The following is a 25,853-nucleotide window of genomic DNA, read 5'->3' on the forward strand; positions in this document are numbered from 1 at the left end:
GGGGTGTTCTTAAAATTGGACAAAATTATGCACAATGACCAATTATTGCAATTTGTAATTATTGCTTTTGTAAAGGATATCCCTTTCAAATGAAAATAAAAACATGGAATTTCCGGACAGAAGTTCCATACAGTGCCTGTTCATATCTTTCAATATGTAGGCTGGGACCATTAGTACTTGTGGGGATGGCAAGAACAATGAATTAATTTTTTGTTCCAAAATTGCATGATATCAAATACTGCATCATATAGCATACATATTCGTCTCAGTACAAAGATCGTCTTGACTTTATGTGAATATACTCTTCCAAACAGGAACATTTTTTAATCATCCTTTCACAAGTTCTACTGGTCGTCTCCCCCATTAAAAACCTGTGACACGTTGTTCAGAGATCCAATTGTGCATCATGTAGTAAGGTGAGCAGCGTGGATTCATCCACAAACTATTTCCTATTGCCATGTACTTTGTTCTTGCACATCTCTGCACAGGTACACAAGGGCATGCATAGATTTCATCAGGGGGCTGAAAACTATGTCAACATGGCGGCAGAAATGGATGAAGCTACTATTGGTACTACAGGGTTACAAATACAAGACCTGACACACAAATGAAATTCGGTACAAAACATCTTTATTCATTAACAAACTTAGTTATTAACTGTTAAAAAATAATTTCAAATCATTGTTCAATTTGAATAAAAGGGGAATTAACAGATGCAAGGTTTGAAATTTGATTTGGCAATTCAAACGTTCTTTCCCTCGTCCTCTATCAAATATTGCATTTATGTAAGTTTTGTTGACTTGGTTTTTGTAGCTGTGATAGACCAGCAAGATGAGGTCACTAAATGTGAAAACCATAGTTTATTCCTGTGGGATTGTACTAAATTGGAAGATCAGAGTTTCAAAGAGTTACTGGAACTTGCTGTAGGTATCTGAATGGTCAAATGTTTGCAAAAACATTGTCTGAGGAAATATACAGTTTCATGCTTGCATGTACATATAAATACCTACCTTGTACTGGAATATGTGTGGGTGTGAGTGCACATGATCACAGACTGCCTTTCAATTCAGGCAACCAAGGTACATGTGCAGATTGTGAAATTTTATTGTAGGAATGAAAATTGTGCATGCGGATGTTAAATTATGAGTGTGTGCTTTGTGTGGTTGTACCGGTATGTAGGGGTGTGCTTGTCAGTGTGAGCTGGAAATTTTATCCCCTCCCCTATGCATGATGAAAATATTAGCAAATGCTCAGCCAGCTCTGACATAGGCATTGCTATTTCCAATGCATACAGACACACAACCATAGAGACATCAATTTAGTTGAAAACACAAGAAGCTCATTTATTCTCAGATATCCAAACATCCCTCACACATCTCCGATGGAATACAGCAATCGTGTCACACTCAGGAGACAGACCACCTTACATATTTATACACTGCAAACCTTGTATCAATTCATACAAACTTGCTTCGACTGCTCACGTCTCTAGCTCTCATATCACAGCCCTTTCTGACAGCCAAACATACTCTTTTCTCTTATACACTGAGAAATGAGATTTTTCAGTTTTTTTTAGCTAATCATTAGCGAGAGAATGGGGCAAAGTTGAAGCAGGTTTCTTGATTACAATATCTGAAAGTAACTAAAAATTTATCAGCTAGGTGGATAAGTATCTAACAATATTGTTACAAATAGTGATTGAAATAAATTCCAAGGAAATTCATGACCTACCAAGATACTATGTGCATTGATAGCAACAAGTATTTTATCACTACAGTAATTTCAATCGGGTAAGTTGATTTTTCTCTCCAAATACATTATTGTTTAAACAACACGCAATACTGACATTCTTTACAAAGTAATCAGCAAAGACAGGGTAATACAAACTGCACTTTTCACTCACTTCCATAGAGTGTTTTACACAATCTTTGATTTATGGGCAAGAATACATCACAGACAATCTCACAAACACAACTGTCAAGGTCAAAACCCAACAAGCTCATCTTCTTTTCAAGGACAAGCATTCGTGAAAGGATCCAGTCTTGCAGCTCTTGAACCACACAGTCATTTCAGAAAGTTAAACTCTGCTAAAAATACCTACACCAGTGCACCCGTATTGATCCTTTGAAATGTACATTAGTTGAATGACAGAATAAAAGTAGCAATCTTAGACAATACAAAACAAAATTATTACAAACTAACATGGCAGTTTATGCAAAACACTCTTACACACTAAGTTTTCACAAGTTGCCGGATAAGCCGACAGTTTCTCCTATACATATCATTTTTAGATTTATGAAGTGTGCATGTATTAACCCTAACACAAATATGATAAGATAAAATCCCATTGTCTTTTGGGGGGCTTGCAAATGGATGACTTGATATAAGGTGTAGATATTTCCTATTTGCTGCATATGCTTTATCAACTTGATTACAATGATAAAAGAGTTGAATTGTTTCTGAACTGACCAAAATGATATGCTTGATACAACATTTAAAATTGATTTATACATTTTGAAGGCGTGGTCTTTGTGTGATCATATGGGGGAAAATAAGGTTTCTGGTACTTATCTGAATAAATGTTATCTGAGAGATAATTTATTACAAGTAAGCTTTCCTAGGAGATGTGGATTAACTTATATTTTAACATCCTAACTGACTACGGGAAATGAAGGATAAATATAGAACTTTCATTTTGTTCGTATTGGACAATACAATTGCTCAATGCCATAAAAGTAGGCCAGCACAGTTGTACTGAGATTTCACACGTAAGTAGTACATGAATCTTCTATACAACACTGTAACAAGATTTCACTCATGAGTACATGAACAGATCTCCTATACAACACTGGCAAATCTCAGACCCACTCTCACGGAGCATGCCAATCTTTCCTAGAACAGACAATCGTTCTTTCAGTATGCCAGCAACCAGCTCATTTGACAAACTCTTATGGTTGGATTTCTCATGCCACTCCATAACTCAGTGAGAGATGAACACATGCCACTTGCCAATGCTTTACACACCGTATAAACACAGAGAATCTTTTTGAAATGCCTACTTGTATCACACAGATAAAGTTTCCACAAACACATAGTATAAATCTATGGCAAATAAGGACACTTAACAGTCTTACATCAGAAATATCACACTGAAGCAATTAAGTCACTCAGTCACTATTACTTCCTCCTGTTCAGGCATCACGCTGGTTTTTAAACTGGAATCTGGTTACAAATCCATTAATGTAAAACTTTGCTTTGAGTTTTTGGAAAATTAGAACCTATAGCAGCTGAGCATTTCATGACAGGGTTCAAAATACTGATTCAGTTCTGCTAAAATATTTGTTCAAGCAATTAAAAAGCATGTATTCAGAAAAATTTGGGAGAGCGGATGAGTAGCCAAAAATAACTTGTACAAACCATTTATAAATAAGAAATGGATTAGTTTACCAGTATATTGGAAAACTGCTCAGCACAGATTGGCTATAGGCATAGAAAATTTACTCAAGTGTGGTACAACTGTTGCAACTCAAAATTGAAAGAAGTTCAGCTTTCAAATTAACATACACTCTACACAGAAAACTCACAGTCTCTTTCTCAAAAAAATTCATAAAAATACATTCACACATGCAATGTGCTCTGAAATCACATTGAGATGTTAAGAATTACATCCACACAATATGGCATTGTAGTAATTACTACTAAAACATAAATATTATCCAAAGTAGCAATCAATCCATGGTGACCCTTGGAAAATGACTTCCAAACTTATACCAAAGTAGAGTACTTTTTTTTCAGATTCTAATTTGGTTCTGAAGATTTCAATCAAATTATGTTATACTTTTGAACTTAAATCAAATCTTCTGATTAAGTTTAATGTACTTTTACAAACTCTTTTTCCTCTGAAATTCAACAGACGGGGTTTCATTTTGTTTTGGTGAAGTGACGGCAGGAAATTTTAAACTGTCATGTTTTCATTAACTGACTCTAAAATTGTGGTTTTGGCGTCTTACCAACCGCCAGATTTTCCCGATTGGCCATAAAATCCATCCCCTACACCTACCTGACCACCTCCCTGGCCCATCCCGGCATCACCCATTCCACCCTGGGGACCTCCCCACCCAAGGGACTGCTGTGATGAACCAAATGCACTGTTACCAGTATTCTGTCCCTGTCCCTGTCCCTGGTTCTGACCAGTACCCTGCCCACCCCCTTGCATACTATTCATCATCCCTTGCATACCCATCATGCCCCATCCTGATTGGCTGAGAGCAGCCTGGGCTGCCGCAACCATGGCAGGATTGATCTGAAAACCTCCCATGTTAATAGTACCTGGCATTCCACCACCCATACCACCGGCATTGCCTCCTCCCATTCCTTGGTTTCCAACTCCCATTCCTTGGTTAAAACCTCCCTTACCAAACCCACCTTGATTGCCATCTCTGGAACCTGCAATAAAGCACAGTGGCTGAAGTCAGTGAACCAGTATCTTACAGTACTGTCTGGTGAGTTGTATTGCTGTACATGTACCTACACTATGCAAAGATTGCTTCCACACTACTTATGGTCTACTTGATGAAAGCAAGGAGAACTGGGATGTTTACTCACTTTAGTATTTTTAACCCTTTTATAACAATAGTCTGGCCCTAATCAACAGTTGGCGGACGTCTTCACATGGAATTGGGGACAACAGGTTAATCTGTTACAACATTTGACTCTTTTGAATTTGTTTTCAAAGTTAGGTGGACTACATTGTACATGTGTGTGGAAGGAAATAAATATCAAAGTTTTAGGAGGGCGCAATACTTCAAATTGACAGGGCTATGTGCTTCATGATGATGTTAGTGATGAGAAAACTTCATTTTCACTTGGTTTATGATGCTTTCAAAATCAAAATGATCAATGAATGCAGGAGGTAATGATATTTCATCATGCTTGCTGTGGCTGTAGAAATTGAGGAAAGTGGAATGAACTTAAAACAAAGTCAAACGTCAAGAAATAAACTGCAACAAATGCTAGACAGCAAAAACAACATAATTTCATTAGGATTAACTTCACTAGATACAACACCATTAAAAATTTCAAGTCCATCAGACTAACACTAAAAAGTCGTTGAAATTACAATAAGTTTTCTTAAATGGTTTAACCCTTTTCCTGCCAAGTCGGTGAAAATCCGCTTGAAATTCGTGTAGCTAGAATCTGAGCAGCCACGGCCGTTATCCTGCCAAGGCGGTGGAAATCGGGCTACTTTTGGTACCCCTTTCCTGCCTAGTCGACGGAACTACGTGTAGCAAACCTTGCTCGCGCTAGGGGTCGTTCGAGGACAGGTTTTGGGCGAGGAACGGCGTTTGCTCTCGAAATGGGTTCACAGAGAGTCCAACGACAGGGAAAGGTGCGGAAGCTACCCAGCCAGTCCCCCACCCGGTGGGGGACTGGTTTTTTTTGGGGACGAGTAGCGTACTTGGCAGGTTAGCACGTTGACGTATTCTAGCGGAGTTTGGGGTAACTTGGCTCTGAGGCACTACATAGATTGCGGCCGAAATTGACCGTCTCGGCAACGCTAATCTGTAAGGCAACCGCCTAAGACCGCCTCAGCTGGCGGTGCAATTTTTTGCCAATGGTGCGAGACGAAAATCACGGACTTGGTCCTGATTGACGGGAAGTGCGGACGGATTTGACGGACTCGGCTTTCTCTAAGGCAACCGCCTAAGACCGCCTCAGCTGGCGGTGCAATTTTTGCCAATGGTGCGAGACGAAAATCACGGACTTGGTCCTGATTGACGGGAAGTGCGGACGGATTTGACGGACTCGGCTTGATTAGTCCCTGACATGGAACTGATCCGAACGGACTTGAGCGACATTTGTGAAGGGTAACCACCGCTTTTAACCGACTTGTTACCTTCTCGAAAAGACTACCCACTCAGATGTCGGACGTTGTCGGCTGCACTTGGCTCTAGACGTTCAAGCCGTGCAACGAAACACACCGCCTCAGCCTTGCCATTCAGGAACATGGCCTCAAAATTTGATACCATTGTTCACCGACTTGGCGGCTGCGGTTAGGTGCGTGAACCGTTGTTCACCGACTTGTTACGCCTATGTTGTCCCTGTGAAGTTCGGCTAACGGCCGAGTCTAACGGGAGTTGGCAGACCTGTGTTTGTTTATACCGTAGTATGACCGACTCAGGTAGAGGTACCTGTCGGTATATTCCGAGTTTTACGCACTCGGGCGTCAATGACGGGTCGTCATCACCGCTGATGACGTAGACGTGCTGGCCACGTTGTTTGAAGGAGCCATGTTTGCCCAACGGACGAGGCCGAGACAGCCGTTGACAATTTTGGCATCCTTCATCTTTGACCGCCTTAGTTGGGTAAGCCGCTCGGCAGGCGACGGTTATGACCTAAACAAGCCGCTGAAGCACTGTTCGTTGCCGTACAAGAACGAGACGGCCAGTCCATTACTGCTTAATGGGCGATCTGTCGGGTTGGCTTGTCACCGACTTGGATGACAATACGCCCTGCGCAGGCGTACTTAGAAGGGACATGAGGTTAAAGATACGGGTTTCCCACCCGTACTAAACATGGGCTTGGGCCAACGTCCTTGGGTGGCAGGTGCGCATGCCACGTACCCAGCTGGACGGAATGTCAAGTTGAGATGCTAATGACATTGACTATGTTATGCTAAGTGCTCGAGGGATTTGCATCGCAAATGAGTATTATTAGCATATCAAATGGTGCGGACAGGCAATTTACATGACGGGTAGGAATGTCAGCGCCGGTTGGTGGACTGATTGCCGTAGGTCCATTATAATAACAGGTGGATGCATATATTAACACCCCTGCGTCCAATCATGTCCAGGGCTTTGTTTCCCTGTGGCTTTAAAAGGGAGGGACCTGCTAGTCTGTCGACACTGTTCCAGACATGAGCTTGACGGACCGCAAAAGTTTTCTGAAGGCGAGCAGACGACTGAAGCTCAAAGATGCAGAGTCTCCGGGCGGTAGTGGTAGCGATCGTTGTGATGTCCCTAGTAAACGTTCTAAGAAGTCGGGCAAGAAACGCTCCCGTAAGGCGAAGCCACTCCGGCTGAAAAACCCAGTGGTAAGCGTAAACGTAAGACCGATCGTTCTGCCGATGAGGATGATGACGGGTCACCGGTTGCCAGTGTTCTCACCCGGCTGCTCCGGGAGAGACTACTTCACCTGCAGAGACTACATCTGCTCTTGTGGGAGATACTTCACCTGCACAGACTACGTCTGCTGCTGCTAGTGAGACAGTGAGTAATGAGACGGCTGATGCCATTGGTTCTCCCCCGGCTGCTCCGGGAGAGACACCACCTGTTGCTACTATGAGCCCTCATCCTGCGTCAGGAGAGGTTCCTGTGCCCAGTGCGAAAGAGCTTGAGTCCTCGTCATCAGCAGAGGCTGCCGAGCCCGCTCCTGCCATAGTTTCGTGTGCTGCGATGTCCCGCCGAAAAAGATAGTGCGGAGGGTTCGTTATCAGGATAGCCCACTGATTTTGAGCCAGATATGATCCTTGATGCCGCTACGGGCGAGTTCAGGCCCAGACGCCCAGACGACGGTGATATCACCGCTGAGTCCGACTCGGAGGTTGACGAGGATGCGGCAGAGGACGATGACTTTTATGACAGGCAGTATGTAGGTGAGGCAAGCTCTGACGACGATGATGACGTTGCTGCTGTGTTGGCGGAGGACGACACCCTCCTGTCTGGCGTATGTCGGAGACTACCGATGCTAATATATTTGAGGAGACCGATTTTGACCATGAGAGAGGACCGACTTTCACCTTGCCCAGCCACGCCCGTGAGCTCGATTACTTTTTTAAGTTTATTCCAGCTACACTGATCAGATTGGCCAAGGACGAGACTAATAAATACGCCAAATTCCACCAGCGACATATCGCTAGGAAAATAGATAAATACTGGCGTAACGCTGACTACCGAGAGGTGCAGGCGTTCATTGGCGTCTTAGTCTGTATGGGTATCGACCGTAAATCATCAGTGGAGGATTATTGGTCTAGCGATCCCTTTCTGAGAAACCAGGGTATTTCTACTGTGATTACCCGCAGTCGCTTTCAGCAGCTTATGCGATACTTTCATCTGGCAGACCCAGAGAACGATCCACGTCGTGATCCTGATGAGGCACGCCGCCGACGTCGGTGTCAGGAGGATCCCCTGTATAAAATCAATCCATGGATGGAGCCCATAGTTGACCGGTGCGTAAATAATTATAAGATGGGTAGAGAGATCTCCATCGACGAGGGCATGGTGCGATTTAAGGGCCGTTCTAAATTTAAGCAGAGATTACCGCATAAGCCTGATCGAGACGGTTTCAAGATATGGCAGCTGTGCGACTCCACCACTGCATACATAGCTAACTTTGCACCGTACCTAGGTGTGAAATATCGGGATCGGACTGATGGGAGACGGCAGGAGCGAGGTGTGGTGAAAAGAATTACGATGGAGCTGGTCCAGCCATTCTGTGGATATAATCACAGCCTATTCTGTGATAGCCTGTTTAGCACGGTCGTTACTGCTAGAGAGCTGATGGAGACCGGGATCTACATGGTCGGGAGTTTTAACCGCCGTAATCGTCGCACCATGCCCCCTCAATTAATTCCGCCGGGTAAGAGGAAGCGCCTTCCTCTGTCTGTTGGGGATATGAAAGCCACGACCAGAACGGACTCTCGTCTTAACATCACTGCTTATCAGGATAGTAACGCTCAGGTGCTGATCTTGAATACGGTCTATCCACCCTTGGAGTGCGTGCCAGTGGGGGAGGGAGACGAGCGGCGACAAGTGCCTCTGTCGCTGTATAATTATCGCCGGTACATGGGAGGCGTCGACCGAGCCAACCAGAAGCGCAAGTACTTTCACACTGGGCGCAAGAACCACAGATGGTGGACATATCTGGCATGTTACCTGATTGATGTTGCCCTGGTAAATGCATATATATGCTTCAAGCATGTACACCCTGATAGTAAGCTGACCCATAAGATGTTTCATCTGCGTGTCGGGAAACAACTCATTGGCGGTTATTGTGGGCGATCGCAGCCCAGTGTGAGAGAGGTCGAGGCCACTGTTTCTCTTGCCTCGTACATCAATCCACAAAATCAGCCGATGCACGTTGTCAGCCGTTTGGAGGGGCGGCAGAAATGCTGTAAAGTATGTAGCAGAGAGGGTAAGACCACTGCGAGCGGACGACTGTCTGAGACGTCCAAAGGATGTAGTCTGTGCGGGGTCATCTTCACGAGGGCGAGTGTTTTGCGGCTTTTCATCATCGCATGATGCTACGAGGTAAGAGGAGCATTGGCGTGCAGACCTCTACTCACACAGCCCCGACGACACCCATCAGCAAGAGAACCCGACGTAAATAACGGACAGGGGACAGCTTCGCCTAACAGTGGCTTGACTGTATTCTTAACACGGACCATGATCACATTTTGAGCACGGTTGTGCCGTTTGTTTGTGCTTTACGATCCCGCTGATTGTAAATTGAAACACGGATTATTTTGTACAATCCCCGATTGTAATCTTTGTAACACGGACCATGCACTCGGACGTCGAGACAGACTCTGAGATTTATTATTCGGCATAATGTAAATTATTCCCGAATAAAATACTATCTATGGATCGCATATTTTCGTTTGTTTTGTTTAGACGGATTATTTTGTACAATTCCCCCATTATAATTTTTGAAACACGGATCTGCCACCCCGATTGTAATTTTTGAAACACGGACCATGCACTCGGACGTCGAGACAGACTCCGAGATTTATTGTTCGGCATAATGTAAATTATTCCCGAATAAAATACTATCTATGATCGCATATTTTCGTTTGTTTGTTTTTACCCCCACTTTCGTTTTTGGCAGATCCGTAAGGACGCTATAGTAATGGATGAACGTGCGTTGTATCACGTGGGAGGGGCACAGCCCAACGGAGGCTGTGCTCGTGCGACGTAGACGTTGTACCAACCATCTGTCGTTGGGGTTAGTGCATAGAGCAGTTGCACTGTCCAGAGCTAAGGTGGTACAAAACTGCACCTTAGTAACAACTGCACAACTAACGTGTTAGGAAACGGTAACACTAACGAGCTAAGTGTTCACTGAACTGGCCAAACTACGTACACGCCTTCCTTCAATGGCGGAACTATGTCGTTGACACTACGTCAAAGCAGACTGCAATGTGCGACTCTTCCAAGTCGTTCAAAGTACGTGGCCAAGTGACACAACCCAGGGGAAACAGGACAGGTTTGAGGGTGCTGCCGCACCCATAGCACTAACCCTGGGTCTTCTACTAACCCACGAGAGAGGTGACGTTTCCCCGGTGTGGCCGTGCGTGCCGGCGAACGAGCTTTACTTCCGCGAAAGTAAGCTAGAAAAGGGCATAAAAGTGCACGTCCCCGGGGCAAACAACGCCCGTGACCTCGTCATTTTCTGGACACAACCTCATCAGCGGTTGCCCCTCTATACGGGCATGCAAAAATTTTGAAGTCTAACACGTATATGGTCGGTAATCGTACCCCGAAAATGCGGTATTTTCCCGCCAAATGCCTGGCAGGAAAGCGTGCAGGAGAGCCTATCTTCTGTAGACACGGAAAAGGGGGCCGGTTTTGACCGACTTGGCAGGATAACGGACAGGGGCGCTCGGCAGGAAAAGGGTAAGGAGTAAAGATGGGTTGCAAATTTGCATGTTAATTTGAATTTTTCATTCATTCATTTTAGGTGGCTAAGTTCCCGTCCTGTGCTAACAAGATATTATATCCTGCAAATATTTGTTTGCCATTTACAACAAGGTAGCAAGCAGCAAATTGACAATATATTTTATAGCACTGTGTGATGGTCATTTTCCAAAATTACAAACACAGCAAAAAAGTGATTCTTTTAGAATGGGCAAGCTGTGCACACTCATACCGCTTCCATCCACAATCAGACATGGTATTCATCCGCACCACATGTTAGAACCTGATGAAGACATATCAAACCAGAAGGAATACGGAACATAGTTTTTGTTGATAGAACAAGTTGTGTTTTCAGGTGTGCAGTTAAGTCTGATATGATACTTCATGGCACTGAACTCAACCTCAGTTAGAGAGAATGGGATTGCTACTGGACAATACAGTGATATAATCTTGCTTTATATGTTTAATCATATGAAATACATGCGGAGAACAGTCGAAGAGAAGATAGTATCTAGAAGCATAGCAGGCAGGCAAGCATGGATAGTTATTAGCGGTGCTGGAGAATGAGCATGTCTACTGGGCAGTAGCTGAAACTTTTGATCAGATCTTCAGTATTGTCATTTATCTCTAGGAGATGTGTTGAAATACTATCTATTACTCTTACAAACATACACATTGAGTTCAGGGTGCAGCATCATTGTAGACAAACGAATTGGTAATTTGGATGAAAATTCAGTTGTCAATGATAACAATGAACATTATAAAACAGGATGTGTCGAAAAGTTGAAGATCATTTATCCAAAGTGATGTAGGGAGATAAACAACAACAACTGAATGGTGCTACTTGAAAATACATCTAAAATTACAGCGACTGCAGCATTAAGAGGTGAGAGAAATCTGTGTAAGTGGACAAGGTATCTCATGTCACTAGTAAGGACAGAGAAGCAAGGTTTGTGATGATTTTAGACAAAGTATGAGCACAACAGGGGAATGCAGTTTGGTGTTACGATGATCTGTGAATTTGATGACATTTACATTCTCCTATGCTGTTTTGTGTCTATGGTAACAAAATATTCAAAACTTCTTGAGATACCTTGGTTTACATGGTCATTTCACCAGATTATCATTGATCATCCATCAGTAGTGGTCTATTCAAGGATTATATTATCAGTAACCAAAATACTGGACTTTAAATCTACAAGTGTTTTCAGGTTTTACCCTGGAATCAGTAGTTTTTAACCCTGAGAATTCTATGCTAACAAGCAAGAAAGTTTCTGCCATGCTCTACAAAGAGACATTTGCAAGAGAGATACATATAGAAAGACAAGAGTAAGACAGGTCAAGGGTCACAGAGGTCAGGGGTTATGACACAGTGGCTAGTATCCCTAATGGTGGCGGGTTTTACCATACCCTCATTCACTCCGTAGCACAGGTACACCCAACCCATACCTTGATTGTCCTGTCCTTTCATTTGTCCGTATCCCATTTGACCGCCTTTACCTTGTCCGTAACACTTTGGTTCAGCGCTGCTGACATGTACACTGATACCCTTGATAATGAGATCATCTCCACACAGGCTCTGGGCTACTTCAGCATCGGCAAAAGTCACAAAGGCAAAATATCGGAACGGCTTGGGAATGAACACATCCACAACGTCACCAAATGTGGAGAAGTATTGGAACAGATCTTCCTTTGTGATGTCTTCTGTCATTCTGCCGACAAATACTTTTCTGTTTGTGTTTGGAAGTGACATGTCCCCCTAAAATGTAAATCAAAATAACAGGTCGAAATGCCATGATACAGACAGATAATGATTTCTAAGCTTGTAATAATCAGTCTATACTTTTTTCAAATAACATCTTTGTTGAAAATTTTAAAAAAAGTGTTAACTGTGTAACTGAAATGGTTTTAAAGGGCAAGTTCACCAAGGCCAATTTTTTCATATGTGCCAGCTTTAGGGTTGTTTATTCCAGAAAAGCCATTTTTGCGAAATGCCATGATACAGACAGATAATGATTTCTAAGCTTGTAATAATCAGTCTATACTTTTTTCAAATAACATCTTTGTTGAAAATTTTAAAAAAAGTGTTAACTGTGTAACTGAAATGGTTTTAAAGGGCAAGTCACCCAAGGCCAATTTTTCATATGTGCCAGCTTTAGGGTTGTTTATTCCAGAAAAGCCATTTTTGCCTTTCATAACTAGTGTGATTTTTTTTACAAAAACTGACAAAAATAGTAGCAGAAGTCGCAGTTTAGGGCTTCATCAACTTAATATATTTTGAATCATGAGGAAAATACCGTCAAGCTTGGCGCTTTCATTACATGATATGGCATGGATCAATGGCTATGGCAATGTCATTCAAGTTCACACCATGCTGTATTTGCATAACTATTGTTTATGTTATACAAATAGACAATGCCTGGTGTGAACCTGACTGAGTGGACAATACAATACCCATTGGACGATGGTCCCTGCCATATCACATGATGAAAGCGCCAAGCTTGGCGCTTATTTCCCATGATTTAAAATACATTAAGTTGGTGAAGCCCTACACCGCAACTTCCAAAACTATTTTGCCCGTTTTTGTAAAAAAATCATGTGAGTTATAAATGATGAAAACTGCTTCACCTGAATTAGCGACCCCCAAAGGTATCACATATGAAATAATTGGTGTTGGTGAACTTCCCCCCCTTTAATTGACAGTTTTACATTGTATACTTTTAGGTGAATGCTGCTACACTGTCATTTAATTTTCATAGATATGTGAGAACAGCCAACAAAAGTATTCTGACTACATACAAAATCTTTCTGTGCGAAATGCTGTACGACAACAAATTACTAGTTGACGGCAACATTGAGGCATACTGTACTGTTTGTTTCAGAAACTCACCTTGGAATGTGGAATCTTGACGTCACACCATCTACCATCTATGCTATGCCTCTGTGACATTACTTTGCACTGAGTTTCATAGTCTTTGAAACGAACAAAGCCAAAGCCCTTGGAGTTGCCAGTCTTTGGATCTTTCTTGACCTGTAACAGTTAACAGAAATTCAATTATTATACAGCATGGACGTTCAGCGCTAGCACTGAGATTTAAAAGTCGTTTGGCTCATATTGTGAATATAATTTATCCTGTTTAAATTTTGTAAGTCTCAACCACTTTTCTTTATCATACCGTACTATGTACAATAAACTTTGCCATTTTCAAATCTCAAGTTTTGTCATACAGCTTGCACAGTCAACACGCAACTTTTGGATGATCATGATCATCACCCTTTGTTTTGCATGAACACTTTAACACTCGGTAAATTTGTTCAAACCTGCCATCCAGAGTGTATTTCATTTTCACATATAGTTCTCCCCATTGATCTCTGTCACTTGTGACCAACTTGTGAATATTTCACTCAGTCCACTTTTAAAAGCAGATTTGAAGTGAAATTATGTATCGAGGGCCTTCCATAATACCTTTTAAGAGTAAACCAATTGATTTTAGTATTGTAACAAATGCGTACATATTGGTCAGAATCACACTTTTATCTAATCAAATAAAATGCACACCCTGCATGTACTCGTGACTGACTGAATGGACCTGTGATACTTAAAGTGAAAAAAGTCCTTCAAATACATAATATCTCGTTCCGATGATTCTTGTGTGCATTTTACTGCAAAGGTCTTTAATGAGCTGATGAAAGTTTATAAAGCGTAATTTTGAGATGGTGTATTTCACCTCTTTCTTGTGAATTTTTTCAATCTTGTAATTCTTTTGTCATGTGTGTGTACAAGGCTAAATAAATAAATAGATAAATATCTGAGACACTGATTATGCAAAAAATGTGATAAGGCAAAACAAAAATAATTGTGCTGTTGCGATAACCTGACCTACCCTATTTTCTACCCACCGACCCTAGACATTTTTGGAGCGATGTAGACGGGGAAGTGAAAAAAAGAAAGATCGCACAAATCACGCACGTGAGAAATAAAGAGAAAATCACATGAAAACTAGCGCGAAACCTATGTCATTTTTTCATATATGTTACAAACAATATGGCTGCCAGCGATAAGCACACCGTGTACTGTATTATGTAGGTTTCGCAAATGCAATCACGGAAAGGCCGTTGTTGTCTGCTGTAAATCAGAAAAACGGACTTTTGAACAAAGTCTTGGGGAAAACAACCAACAACACCTCTCAGATTGCACCATTGCGTTCATAAATTTCTCAACATTTTGGATCCGAGAGGGGGAGACCTTGCGCTCTCCTCTTTAGGTGTCCTACCTCATTTTCAAGTAGTTTTACACATCAAGGTTTATACAATGCTCAATATCTTGCGCTCTCCCCCTGTACTTTTAAATTCTCCCCCTGGGATATCCTAGTGAAAATCCTGACTGTGTATATATGGGGAGCTGTTAGTGCGTTTTCTCAGTTTGAAATATACACTGATGGTTTTCAAGTTCGAAGTTTATTAAATCCCAAGGTGGCTGGAAAAAATAGTTGCCAAGTTGTCTTGGATACACAGAAAACTTATGTAGCCTCTGTACGATAATAGGTTTGCTTGCTGTGATCGACCATCAAATTAAGAGTGACTCTATTCTGCAGGAAATATAATATGGATATTATCAGCTGGATACCAAGGGTCAGGCTCCTTACATCAACTGTGCAATAGAAGAGAATTTTTTGTAGGATCATGTTGCAATGAAAAAAAAAAAAGAAAGGATGCTATATTGCCTTTTTACATGAAAGATGTCCAATAATATTACCTGTCCCATAAGTAATTCTCCAAACTGACTGAAGTACTCTTTCAATTCCTCCTCTGTAGTTTTCCATGGCAATCCTAACACAATCAAATCTGTACACTTTTGTTTGTCTATTCTCCTCGTCTTCCCGACTGGTGTGTCAAGGGTCTCTTCTGGTTTCCTTTTATTATCTGTGAAAAGTAATAATCATGAGAAATACTTATTCTCATGAAATTTATTTCAATGTCAAGAAAGATATCAAATGACGCTCTCCATAAAGCCAAATACAAAAAGATAGCCATGGAGACACTAAACTTAGCCTAAGATGAGATAGACTTTATGTTTTACAAGAATAGATGACATGCCAGTGCAACCGCACGACTGGAAGTGTTCAGGCTGCACTGTAATTAACCATTGAGCTTTTTACCTTCATGATATTTCAAAACAAAGTTCATAAAACGATACTTGAGGCTCTGACCACCTCGTATGCAGAGTCTAAATCAAGTGGCACGGGTGGTCTTAACATTAACTACTACATAAATTAATAGTAAATTGACAGAGACAACAAAGACGACACACGCAGTTAGAAAAATCGTGTCTAGAATAATACACGCTGCATATCTAATAATAAAATCCTTTGAGACATTGATATACTCTCGAGAACAGGTTGGAGCAACAACTGCTAGCAGAGGCCCTATACGTAATTTATCATATGGCTTTTCAAAATTCAATTTCTGTTTGGAATTTGCCAGTCGGTAGAAGGACGGCATCACACGTCACAAATGAATGCAACAACTCTGGAGGGATATATTGAAATATCGTTGATGTTAATAGTGATTTTATCAATTCATATATATCATCCTATATCGAGACGAATCTAGCAAGAGTGAAAATCTCTTTGAGTACATCGAACCGGGAAACAACTGTATATTTATTCTTATGCAAATAAGCTCACACATGTGATTTATAGCAAGCGTCATGCTGCATACCTATCTAGTCTAGACACTATTCTAAATATGGTCGATTTTCTTGAAAGACCTACCTTTAGGAAAAACAGCAAGATAGACAGTGTCACTCCACATGCCATCTGGTGGATGGATAACTCCTTCAACTACTCTTAAACCGCGCATACCGCCGGATTCCGGATTTCTGTAGCGGAGCCCGCAAGAGCCTGGAAACTGAGAGAGAATTGTCGACATCAAAATGCTACCGTCATGCTCCAAGGGCATTTCAATTTCTTCTTCTCCCTCATCCTCTGCAACGCGTATATATGCTGCCATGTTTCTGTCGTAGTTGATAGAAGTTATTGAGCACAGTTTTAGCGAATATTTTTTTTTCAAATATGATTTGCAAATCGCTAAACTGAGCTCACGCACCGGAAAGATAGCAATATGGCGGACTTGCTGTTTTACCCACAATACAATGCGGCAACCACAAGGCTTGCTATTTGCCATTAGAGGGCGCACGTACCAGGCAATATCTCTCTGCTGATCTTCAAGTTGCATGAATTTTTCATTTTAAGGCTGCGTTCACAATAATGATTAGGGATGGGGGGCTGGAGGAATCGCTATAGAAATCTTTTTTTTTTCAGATTCCCCCTCAATACCCCCAAAAAATTTTCAAATGCCCCGCCCCCTCTATTCTTGACCGCGGAGTGACGTCACTTTCACCTCACGCACGCGAGTGAGGTGAAATTGGATTTGACTATACAGGACAGTGAACAATGCAGAAATATGTGACAAAGTACAGAACTTAGTGTTTATCATTGACATAATGTTGAAACTTTGAATATTGTTGTAAATGTTGAAAAATCCACACTTCATATTTTGTTCTCACGGCAGTGTGACGCAAAAATGACGTAAAAATCCGCAAGTTCCCGGATGTCCGCGGTCAAGAATATGATCAAAATTTTCAAGTCCCCCCCCCCCCCCCCCAAACTATCTCGAGCCCGCATAAGGATGTGCATGCAGAAAAAATCACGTATTGCGGCGTTCCGCTGGCAGGTGTTCAACACTACACTGTTATTAGCACTTTGTAAAGTCATATTCCTAAGACAAGTTCTTGTTGATTCATTTAAAATGGCATCAGTGAACTTTTTGGATTTATCAGTCTAAGCCAACTTGAGTTAATCCAACTCTGGCCGGGTCAATTGCTCGTGCTGAAAAGCACACTGAAAGTGACGATGATGAGAGAGTAGGCAAATTGTGAATTCTGGCTAATTGCCATATTGTAAAAAACTGAGTACAGTGACCTACCAAAAATTTGTTTCAAAAGTACAAGACATATATGAATTAGATGCTACTCAAAATTGACAATATTGGAAGGTTAAAATATTAATGTTTATATCTTTGAAATTTTGGGTGTAATAATGGCAAATTTGGTTAAAAATAAATAATTCCATTTATTCACATACTTTTTCATTTTGTCTTAACTGTTCAACGTGTTACTTTTGTATTATTTTATGACAAGAATGGGAAAATTTAGAAAATCTAGCATGGTGACCCCATCTTTTTTCTTTAATATTTGATTATTCTCATATGCCAGAATTCAAAAATTTGGGATAACTTTTCAAGTCTCCTGGTCTTCAATATGTTGCTTCCATATGTATTAATTTAGATAATTTTGACAATATTTTTGTTCAGTTTATACAACTGAGTTCTTGTTCTACTCCCTACAGCATGTTGAACTGTCCAGTATTCAGCTTGCTATCACAACCTGTGTATGTGCAGCATGAATTCGTATCACTGACAGCTGACTGTCAGTCAGGACTCTAATTAAATCATCACCTAATACATATAATATATACAGGCTTTGTCGACAAACTGAATATTGTGAGTTTGAGCATGCTGTAGGGAGACAGCAAGAAACTGTAGTTGATACATTACATAAAATTTTTGCAAAAATCATCAACATTTGCAGCTTCTGCCCTGTTATTTATAGGCTTGTTTGGTTTTTTACAACAAATCACACATGTTTAGATTTTTTCGAGATAAAAGTCATGAAATGTAACAAAATGGTTTCTAAATTTTGTTAAACTTTTACAAACATTACAACAATTGGATTACATAAAAATGGTAATCATTTTTCATTATATTACCTACGTACCTACAAAAATGGAAAATGTAAAGCATAAAGGGGAACCAAAAAATTTCAAGTCCCCCCTACAGGTAGAGCAAAATTTTCAAGTCCCCCCCTCTACTACCCCTAAAATTTTTGAATTCCCCCTGAATTCCTCCAGCCCCCCTAACCGTTTTTTTTTGTGAAGGCAGCCTAATTACAGTTTGTAGGCATGACTTTTATGTTGATGTTTGGCATTTCTGTTATCAAAGTTTCAGTTTATGAATAAAAGATACTACGTTTCAATTATTAGCTCATTTGCATATGTAATGAATTTGTGTAATGATATATGTGACATTATCTATACTGAATAAATTATTTTGAACCAGACCCCTGATATACAAGCAATATAGCCTTAACTTAATGCTGAAAATTTGACGAGCAGAACATTCTAATCATTTGCATAATTAATTAATTTCTGTAATTAGGCCAGCTATCAATACTGAATCCGATGATTTTGACCAGACCTGTGGTACTCATTGAACATACTTAGATCTATTTATGTTGACAGTTGGACGAGCAGGACATTTTTATAATTGGACCATTGGCATATTTAATGAGTTTCTGTAATTAGGCCATATATCAGCACTAAATGCACCAAAATTGATCAGACTTGTATGGTACATTGATCTCACTCATTTTTCATCATGCTGAAAGTTTTATTAGACATGCATGCTCATTATTATTTGCATGTTTAAAGACTATCATTTTGCCATATATCTACGTGCACTGAACTGATAGTGATTGGAGTTCTACTGTATGTACAGTGGTTATACATAGATTTAGTCGTGCTGCAAGTTCGATGTGTGTGTAAAGATGTGAATAGGCCATTTTTGTTGTGAGTACGAATGTTGGAGCTGAAAGTAGCAAAACTGAACTGAAAATCACAATTTGTGTTACAATGTAGTTGAAGATAAACAACTTTTCAACAGCATCAGGCGACCGAATCGTTTTTGAGAAGAGAAAACAAAAGAGATTTATTTCTAAAAACTACACATATTAATTTCAACTTGGAGTCTTTGAGGACGGGCAAATGATTTGTATGACTGCTGCTGTGCTGGGAAGTAAATAAAACATCACAGATCGACCAAAGTACCTTGCTGGAACATTGGATGGATCTCGATAATCATTGTGCTGATCATTAATCATTCAGTGTAATGTTTTTCATATATAATTTCAAGAGACATATGCTTGTATCATGGCTTTATTATATCGCATAAGATATTCTGAATCAGAGACATTGAGAAAACTATTATCGAGAAGAAAAAAATTGTGAAACAAAAACAATCAACAGAAAAACTGGTGAAAACATTATACAACTTTGGTTGAAAGTGGCAAATAAATTTTGTTTGCGACAAGAACACGCACAACCTCATAACTGACATCGCACTCTACCATCTGTGTTTGTGAAACACACAAGACTCCCTTCTGTAGAAAAGGATATATCTTAAAGTAAACTAGAAATCATATACCGGTACCCTTGATTGAAATACAAGGTGAAAAAGCCTGACTCTACTTCCATGCATCATATCCACTAATACTTAACAGAAAAACTTTGGGACAACAGATGATCAAAGGAGAAATATTTCAATGGTTCAAGTATTTTAAAAATATATGTTTATGTACATGTTTGGCTGTCATACTATACAAACTACTAGCATACATAGTCATATATAAATATGCAGATAACTAAATTTGTACATGAAAATAAAATCTTAGGAATAATGGAATGAGAACCTGTCCATCATTATAAATGTCCATTGAGCTACCTACATCATGTTTGCTTTGTCTACCTTTAATACTAATAATTGTATATTTTTCAATAAAGCACACCCATCGAGGGCATACCATGAGATTTTGACCACTTCACCACATATGTGCACGAGCGATAGTTAGCGCATACATGGAGTGAACTGGTCAAAATTGAGTGCTATACCAATTGCTGCGGAGGTTTATTGCTACTATATCACTGTATGGAATTGAAATTCTGGTGTGAAACATCAAAAAGGGAATTTTTCTCTAGTTGAGAGGCTTGTGCCTGTTCCCAAGGTGCTATATTGTGAATATAGCAGTTATTTTCATGTCTCAGTCAATCAGATCAGCGTATTTGCGTCTTCAACATATTGGTATAATATAATTTAGCATAAACATGGTGGTTTATCTCTCATCATATTAATCCTATGCTTCAGCATGTTATGTTTTATGATCATCCATGTCTGATGAAAACATTGGAGTAAAGTCAAAAGCTCGAATAGAGTTCACAATAAATTGTTGAAATGTTCAGGTAGAAGTAACTAACACTGACAGGTGTAATTTGACATGAATACGATATTAACCAGCATGTCTTGTAAAATGTAAAATTATCCAAGATGAATGAATACAGTATATGTAAAGAACACTGATGACCTATGACCTCAATGAAGTCATGGTGAACATGGTACTTTGTAACAAACTAAACACTGGACAGTGCTTGAAAAAACTGTCAATGGTCTGCATGTAAAACCTTCTAACTCAGCAAATCTTATCAAGCTGTAATGTAAAGTTTGGATTACTTTGGATAAAGTTTATCCTGGTCCCTGGGAGTCCATTATGGTCCCATTTCAATGTCTCTTATTTGACCCTGTATGTAGTTATGTAAAGCAAGACAATATATTATGATGGGCAGAGATCTGGCTCCTCATCCCGAGTGTTTCAGATCTCTCTATTTCTTATGAACTGGGAGCTATTCAGAATTGCTATATCTATATTCTGCTGGCTTTGAGAGATACCTTTGTGAAATGCAAAGTTTTTTTATTAAATGCCTGTTTCTCTGACAAAATTGCTCTTCAGGTCACTGAACAAAATACTGTACTGACACATCCTTTCAAACACTTAAGCTAGGGTGACTTTTTAGAGAAATGTTTTCAAAAGAACTAATACATTCTTAGTTTGTAACGTTCAAGTAATCAACGAAAATGTCTTCTATTTCCACAGTGGTGTCAGAGTGACTATGAGCTATCAAATCTGCAAGGTACAAAACTATCTTGAGCTACGTTAAGGGGGGACTGCACCCAACATGGCATATTTTGCTCAAAAATCACGTTTTTGCAAATATTCATTCAATTTTAATTAATATGTTAACCCAAGATTAAAATGTTGGTGGGGTTCACCTTTTAGCTTGTCAAGCAGTCGTAAGTTTTGTGATAAAGAAGTGTTAATTTATGCAAATGAATGCAAATCACCAGAGTCCCTGGCTTCTTTTTCCTCCCAATTTCAAAATTTCCAAACAATTTAACTCCACTCTGTCTGGGTCAAATTTTCTGAAATTTTCACATTATGTTATGCTCTTTAACAAAACGATTATTTTGTTTGGCAATAAATTTCTTACATTTTAAATAAGAGGCATTTGAATTTTACTAATCATGTTTTTAATCACTCTTTTGAATGTCAGTCTTTCAACGAATGCCATTTTTGAATGAGGACAGATAATGCAAAATAAAATAGTCGTTTTTTTCAACATATACTCTTCCTTCAAGTTAAGTATTACATTTCAGAAAATAGTGTCACGTTTTTGACTCAAATTAATTTTTATCATTAATACCAAAATTGAGGTTTTTCACAGCAAATATACACCAACTTCATCTTCCAAGTAAACTACTGCTACCATACTAAACTTTAGAGTCTCTACTTTTTGAAAATATATAGTATGAGGGGGTTTCCTTGTCAACTTCGATGAGAAATATTGCTTTGAAAAAAACTGTGTTGGCAACATGCAGCTCCACCTTGATGAACAAAGCTTGAGCCAAAAACTTGTCAAAAGATGTCCAAATTTCTGCAGGCAATAACTGTTGTCTGAGCTATGAACATAATCAATACCATTACATGAAATGTTTTATCCAACAACTTCATCCTGAGAAATTTTGGTAACACTGGAGTTATGTTACTTGTCAATGTCAATGGAAAGTCACATAACTGACCATCTTGAAGATGCACATCAAACCACCATAACTATCCTTCAAACGCAGTAAGGCCTTTACCAATATTCATGCCATGGAAAACATCATGTGTTGCATTAAAATTTGGGAGTAGAAAGGCAAGGAATGTCCTACACACAGTTACAAACTATGCATGTCATGCTGGTGTCAGTCTGGAAACACAGAGTTTCAAATCAGCAGTCACTGAATCAAAGATGGCTAATAAATTTACAAAATCAAAATCTACAGAAAGCTATTCTGTATAAACTTAATGTAACAGGACTACTTTAACAATTTTTTTGTCACAAGTACTGCTCTTGACAGTTTCCTGAGGTTATTGGTGAGTTAACTTGTGATGAGACCTTGACCTTCATACACAATTAGAATATAAAAGTGTTCTCCATTGACATATCACATCTGATTATGTTAATAAATAGAATAGGAATTATCTAATGCGATAAGCAAAGTCCAACTTTTTTGCCATAAATTGTATTACAATCCCAGTTGCCTGCAGTAAAGTTGGACCTCTCTATTGGGAAACGGGGGTTGCAGGGTTACAGATAAAGAACTTTCAGAAGTTTAGATTATTTCACTTGACCATATATTTCTTGGTTAAAGTTCTGATATTAGATTATGGTAAGGTATCTAATTTCTTTCACAGCTATCATGACACCTTTGTTTTTCACTTATGATCTACACAACATCACTTATTTACCTTGCAAGAGGAATATTTCCATGTAAGGCTGTGAGGACAATCTAATCCACTTCTTTGACTCATTATTGCCAGATTTTATGTAATCAAATCCATATCATTCTTTACAATAATTAAATCTAAAATTGAAAACAGTAGAAATCTACACATCCAACAATGAGGAGTCCTTGCCATTCAAACTGACAGTTACTGGTAGTAAACATTGAAATTTTCATTCAAATACTCTAAGATACAAGACTTCAAAATAATGGGATAAAGATGTGCACCTTCATGAAGTGTTAAGGTAGTATGTGCCTTGACATTAAAAAACTTGCAGTTTTGCTCAAATTTTCCATAAGGTGCCAAATTTGGTACTAGAGAGAAACAAATTACCTAATATTTACAGACTCTTGAAATTCAAAATGGCCACCATCCCTGTGTTAACTCTACAGGGAAAAAATCAAATTGCTGATTTTCACAAAACTAAGCCAGTGAAAACTTTTGTCATCCCATACAGCTTCACAATGATACTGCTAGTGATTGACCAAACCTGTGATGTAAAAGTTTGAGAGTCTGAATATCTATCCTTAGGGCACATTCTACCTTACAGTGTTAAAGGTATACAGTCACCTGTAATCTAAATATGCCCATATATGGTCAAAAGGGCGTTCCTTGGTATTCAAAATGCCTACGTGGGGGCTCTGTTTTTAAAAAGCGGCCACCTGCTTAAAATCTTTGATTGGTTCGATTTTCTCTTTCCATGGTAACTGTGGCAAAATTGGAACAGGTGACAGTATACCTTTAATGTTTGTGCATATGTGATATTATGATACCATTGTTGCATTTGTGCCTGAAGGGGGAATCTGTATTGTATGATCTAACTGTAGACATGGAACCTCAAACTTGCATGTAATTTGGAGTAATTTCATCAAGATCAACTGTTGACAGAGTTTGGTTGTCCTGGATACTATCTGTAGCAGCCTGCACTATCTGTTGCTGTTCTTGCTGTACTGCAGCCTGTGTTGCAGCGACGGCTGCAGCTTCAGCTTGAGCCAACAGCTGCTGTGCTGCCTCCACTTCATCGGTGTATTCCACACTCTGTTGCTGTGACTCGTCTGTATACTCTATCCCTGCCTGAGTATCTCGGATGTACTCCACAGCTGGCTGTGCATCTTCATTGTAGTCACCTTTCTCTTGCTGCTGGTCTGTATATTCTACACTCTGCTGTGGTTGTTCTGTGTAATCCACATTGGGTTGCTGTACTTGCTCTGTGAATTCTACAGTTTGTTGTTGCTGCTGTTCAGCATATTCCACATTCTGCTGCAGTTGTTCTGTGTACTCCACATTTTGCTGCTGTTCGGTATACTCAACATGTGGCTGTTGTTGTTCCACAAACTCCACTGTCTGTTGGTGTTGCTGCTCTGCGAATTCCACTTTCTGCTGTGGTTGTTCAGCAACATACTCAATACCCTGCTGCTGTTCTGCATACTCCACTCCAGCCTGTACCGCTGTCACATCCTGTTCTGCAAACTGCTGCTGCTGTTCAACGGCTTGCTGTGTCACTTGCTGGGCTTGCACCTGTACGTAGGTTGTTGTAGGTGTACCAACTTGCTGCTCTGCAAACTGTGCGCCGGAGACAACCTGAACAACTTCAGCTGTCCCCGCTCCTGGTTGGATGACATTGCTGACAACAGACTGCACTGTCGCTGTAGGCAGCTGCTGCATCACTGCTGCAATAGGCTGACCAGCACTAGTGACAACTTGCACTATGTTGCCTGCAGCATCACCAGTGACTTGTTGTATGATGCCTGCTGCAACCTCAGCACTGGAGATTGGTATATGTGTGCCATCAATGATCTGTACGTGGCCACCCTCTGCCATGGCACCTTCCAAAGCAGCTACAGCCTCCGCACTGAGAGCAGCGTCCGGATTATTCAGACTTGGATCTGGTTCAATCACAACCTTCACATTCTGGCCTTGTATTCGGACTGCTTTTTCCATTGGCCATGGAACCTGGAAATAATTGAGACAAGAAATAAAGTTTAGGCACATGTCGTTTTGGACTAGCCATGCTTGCCTGTTTTATAAATTCACTTGAAAAAATGAGAAAATGACAAAATGCTATGTTCAGTAGAAAATGTTCGTATCTGTTGGATACCATGTAAACACAGTAGAGTTCTGAACACTGAACGTCTTAGTGTCATTTTGCTGAATGTCACAATTACTCCAATAGATAAACTTTTATGTGTCACTGCTGTGATATCCATGGTTGGATCATGTCAGCTTAAAAACTTAACAAAAAAATTAATAAGCCACATCATTTTGTAAGAGACCTGGTATGAAAAATAAACCAAAAAGATTTTCTGCTTGGGGCAAGACAATAATGAGTTTCCATTTGTACAAAACAGAAATGACAAAAAACAGTGCAATAAATTTTCTAGTCAAAACAATTACTCTTACTATTAGGGAGTTCGCTGTTAGTTTTTGTTCTGTAGAGAGTACTAGTAATCTATCATTGCATCTTGTTTGGGAGATAAATTATTACAAGTACATCTCATTTAACCAGCACCTGATCTGATCACCTGGCAAAGATATGTTACAAGAAAAATTTTAACAATATGAGAAAATTATGGAAGCAAAAAAACCTGGTATTTGTTTATGTGTAA

At 39.9% G+C, this 25,853-nt stretch overlaps 2 protein-coding genes across 3 annotated transcripts in view; both read right to left on the bottom strand.

Moving 5' to 3' along the window:
* Nucleotides 1-1,317: 1,317 nt before the first annotated feature.
* Nucleotides 1,318-16,850, bottom strand: LOC139136656 (TAR DNA-binding protein 43-like). Of its 2 annotated transcripts, none has more exons than XM_070704437.1 (5): nucleotides 16,469-16,850; nucleotides 15,451-15,617; nucleotides 13,585-13,725; nucleotides 12,195-12,453; nucleotides 1,318-4,446 (listed from the first exon to the last, which is right to left on the bottom strand). In XM_070704437.1, exons 1-5 carry the CDS (start codon nucleotides 16,704-16,706, stop codon nucleotides 4,007-4,009), a joined length of 1,245 nt encoding a protein of 414 aa, XP_070560538.1. In that variant the 5' UTR covers nucleotides 16,707-16,850; the 3' UTR covers nucleotides 1,318-4,006. The 2 variants fall into 2 exon arrangements, with proteins under 2 accessions (XP_070560538.1, XP_070560537.1); XM_070704436.1 differs by having other exon boundaries at nucleotides 12,144-12,453; nucleotides 16,469-16,849.
* Nucleotides 16,851-19,714: 2,864 nt separating this feature from the next.
* The window catches only part of LOC139136622 (uncharacterized), a 29,890-nt gene continuing 23,751 nt past the window's right edge, over nucleotides 19,715-25,853 (bottom strand). The window contains exon 10 of the mRNA XM_070704396.1: nucleotides 19,715-25,200. Coding sequence (XP_070560497.1) covers nucleotides 24,085-25,200 — 1,116 coding nt within the window. The 3' untranslated portion in view covers nucleotides 19,715-24,084. The remainder of the gene's footprint in view (nucleotides 25,201-25,853) is intronic.

Source organism: Ptychodera flava, chromosome 7 (genome assembly GCF_041260155.1).
Source record: "Ptychodera flava strain L36383 chromosome 7, AS_Pfla_20210202, whole genome shotgun sequence".
Lineage (NCBI taxonomy): Eukaryota > Metazoa > Hemichordata > Enteropneusta > Ptychoderidae > Ptychodera > Ptychodera flava.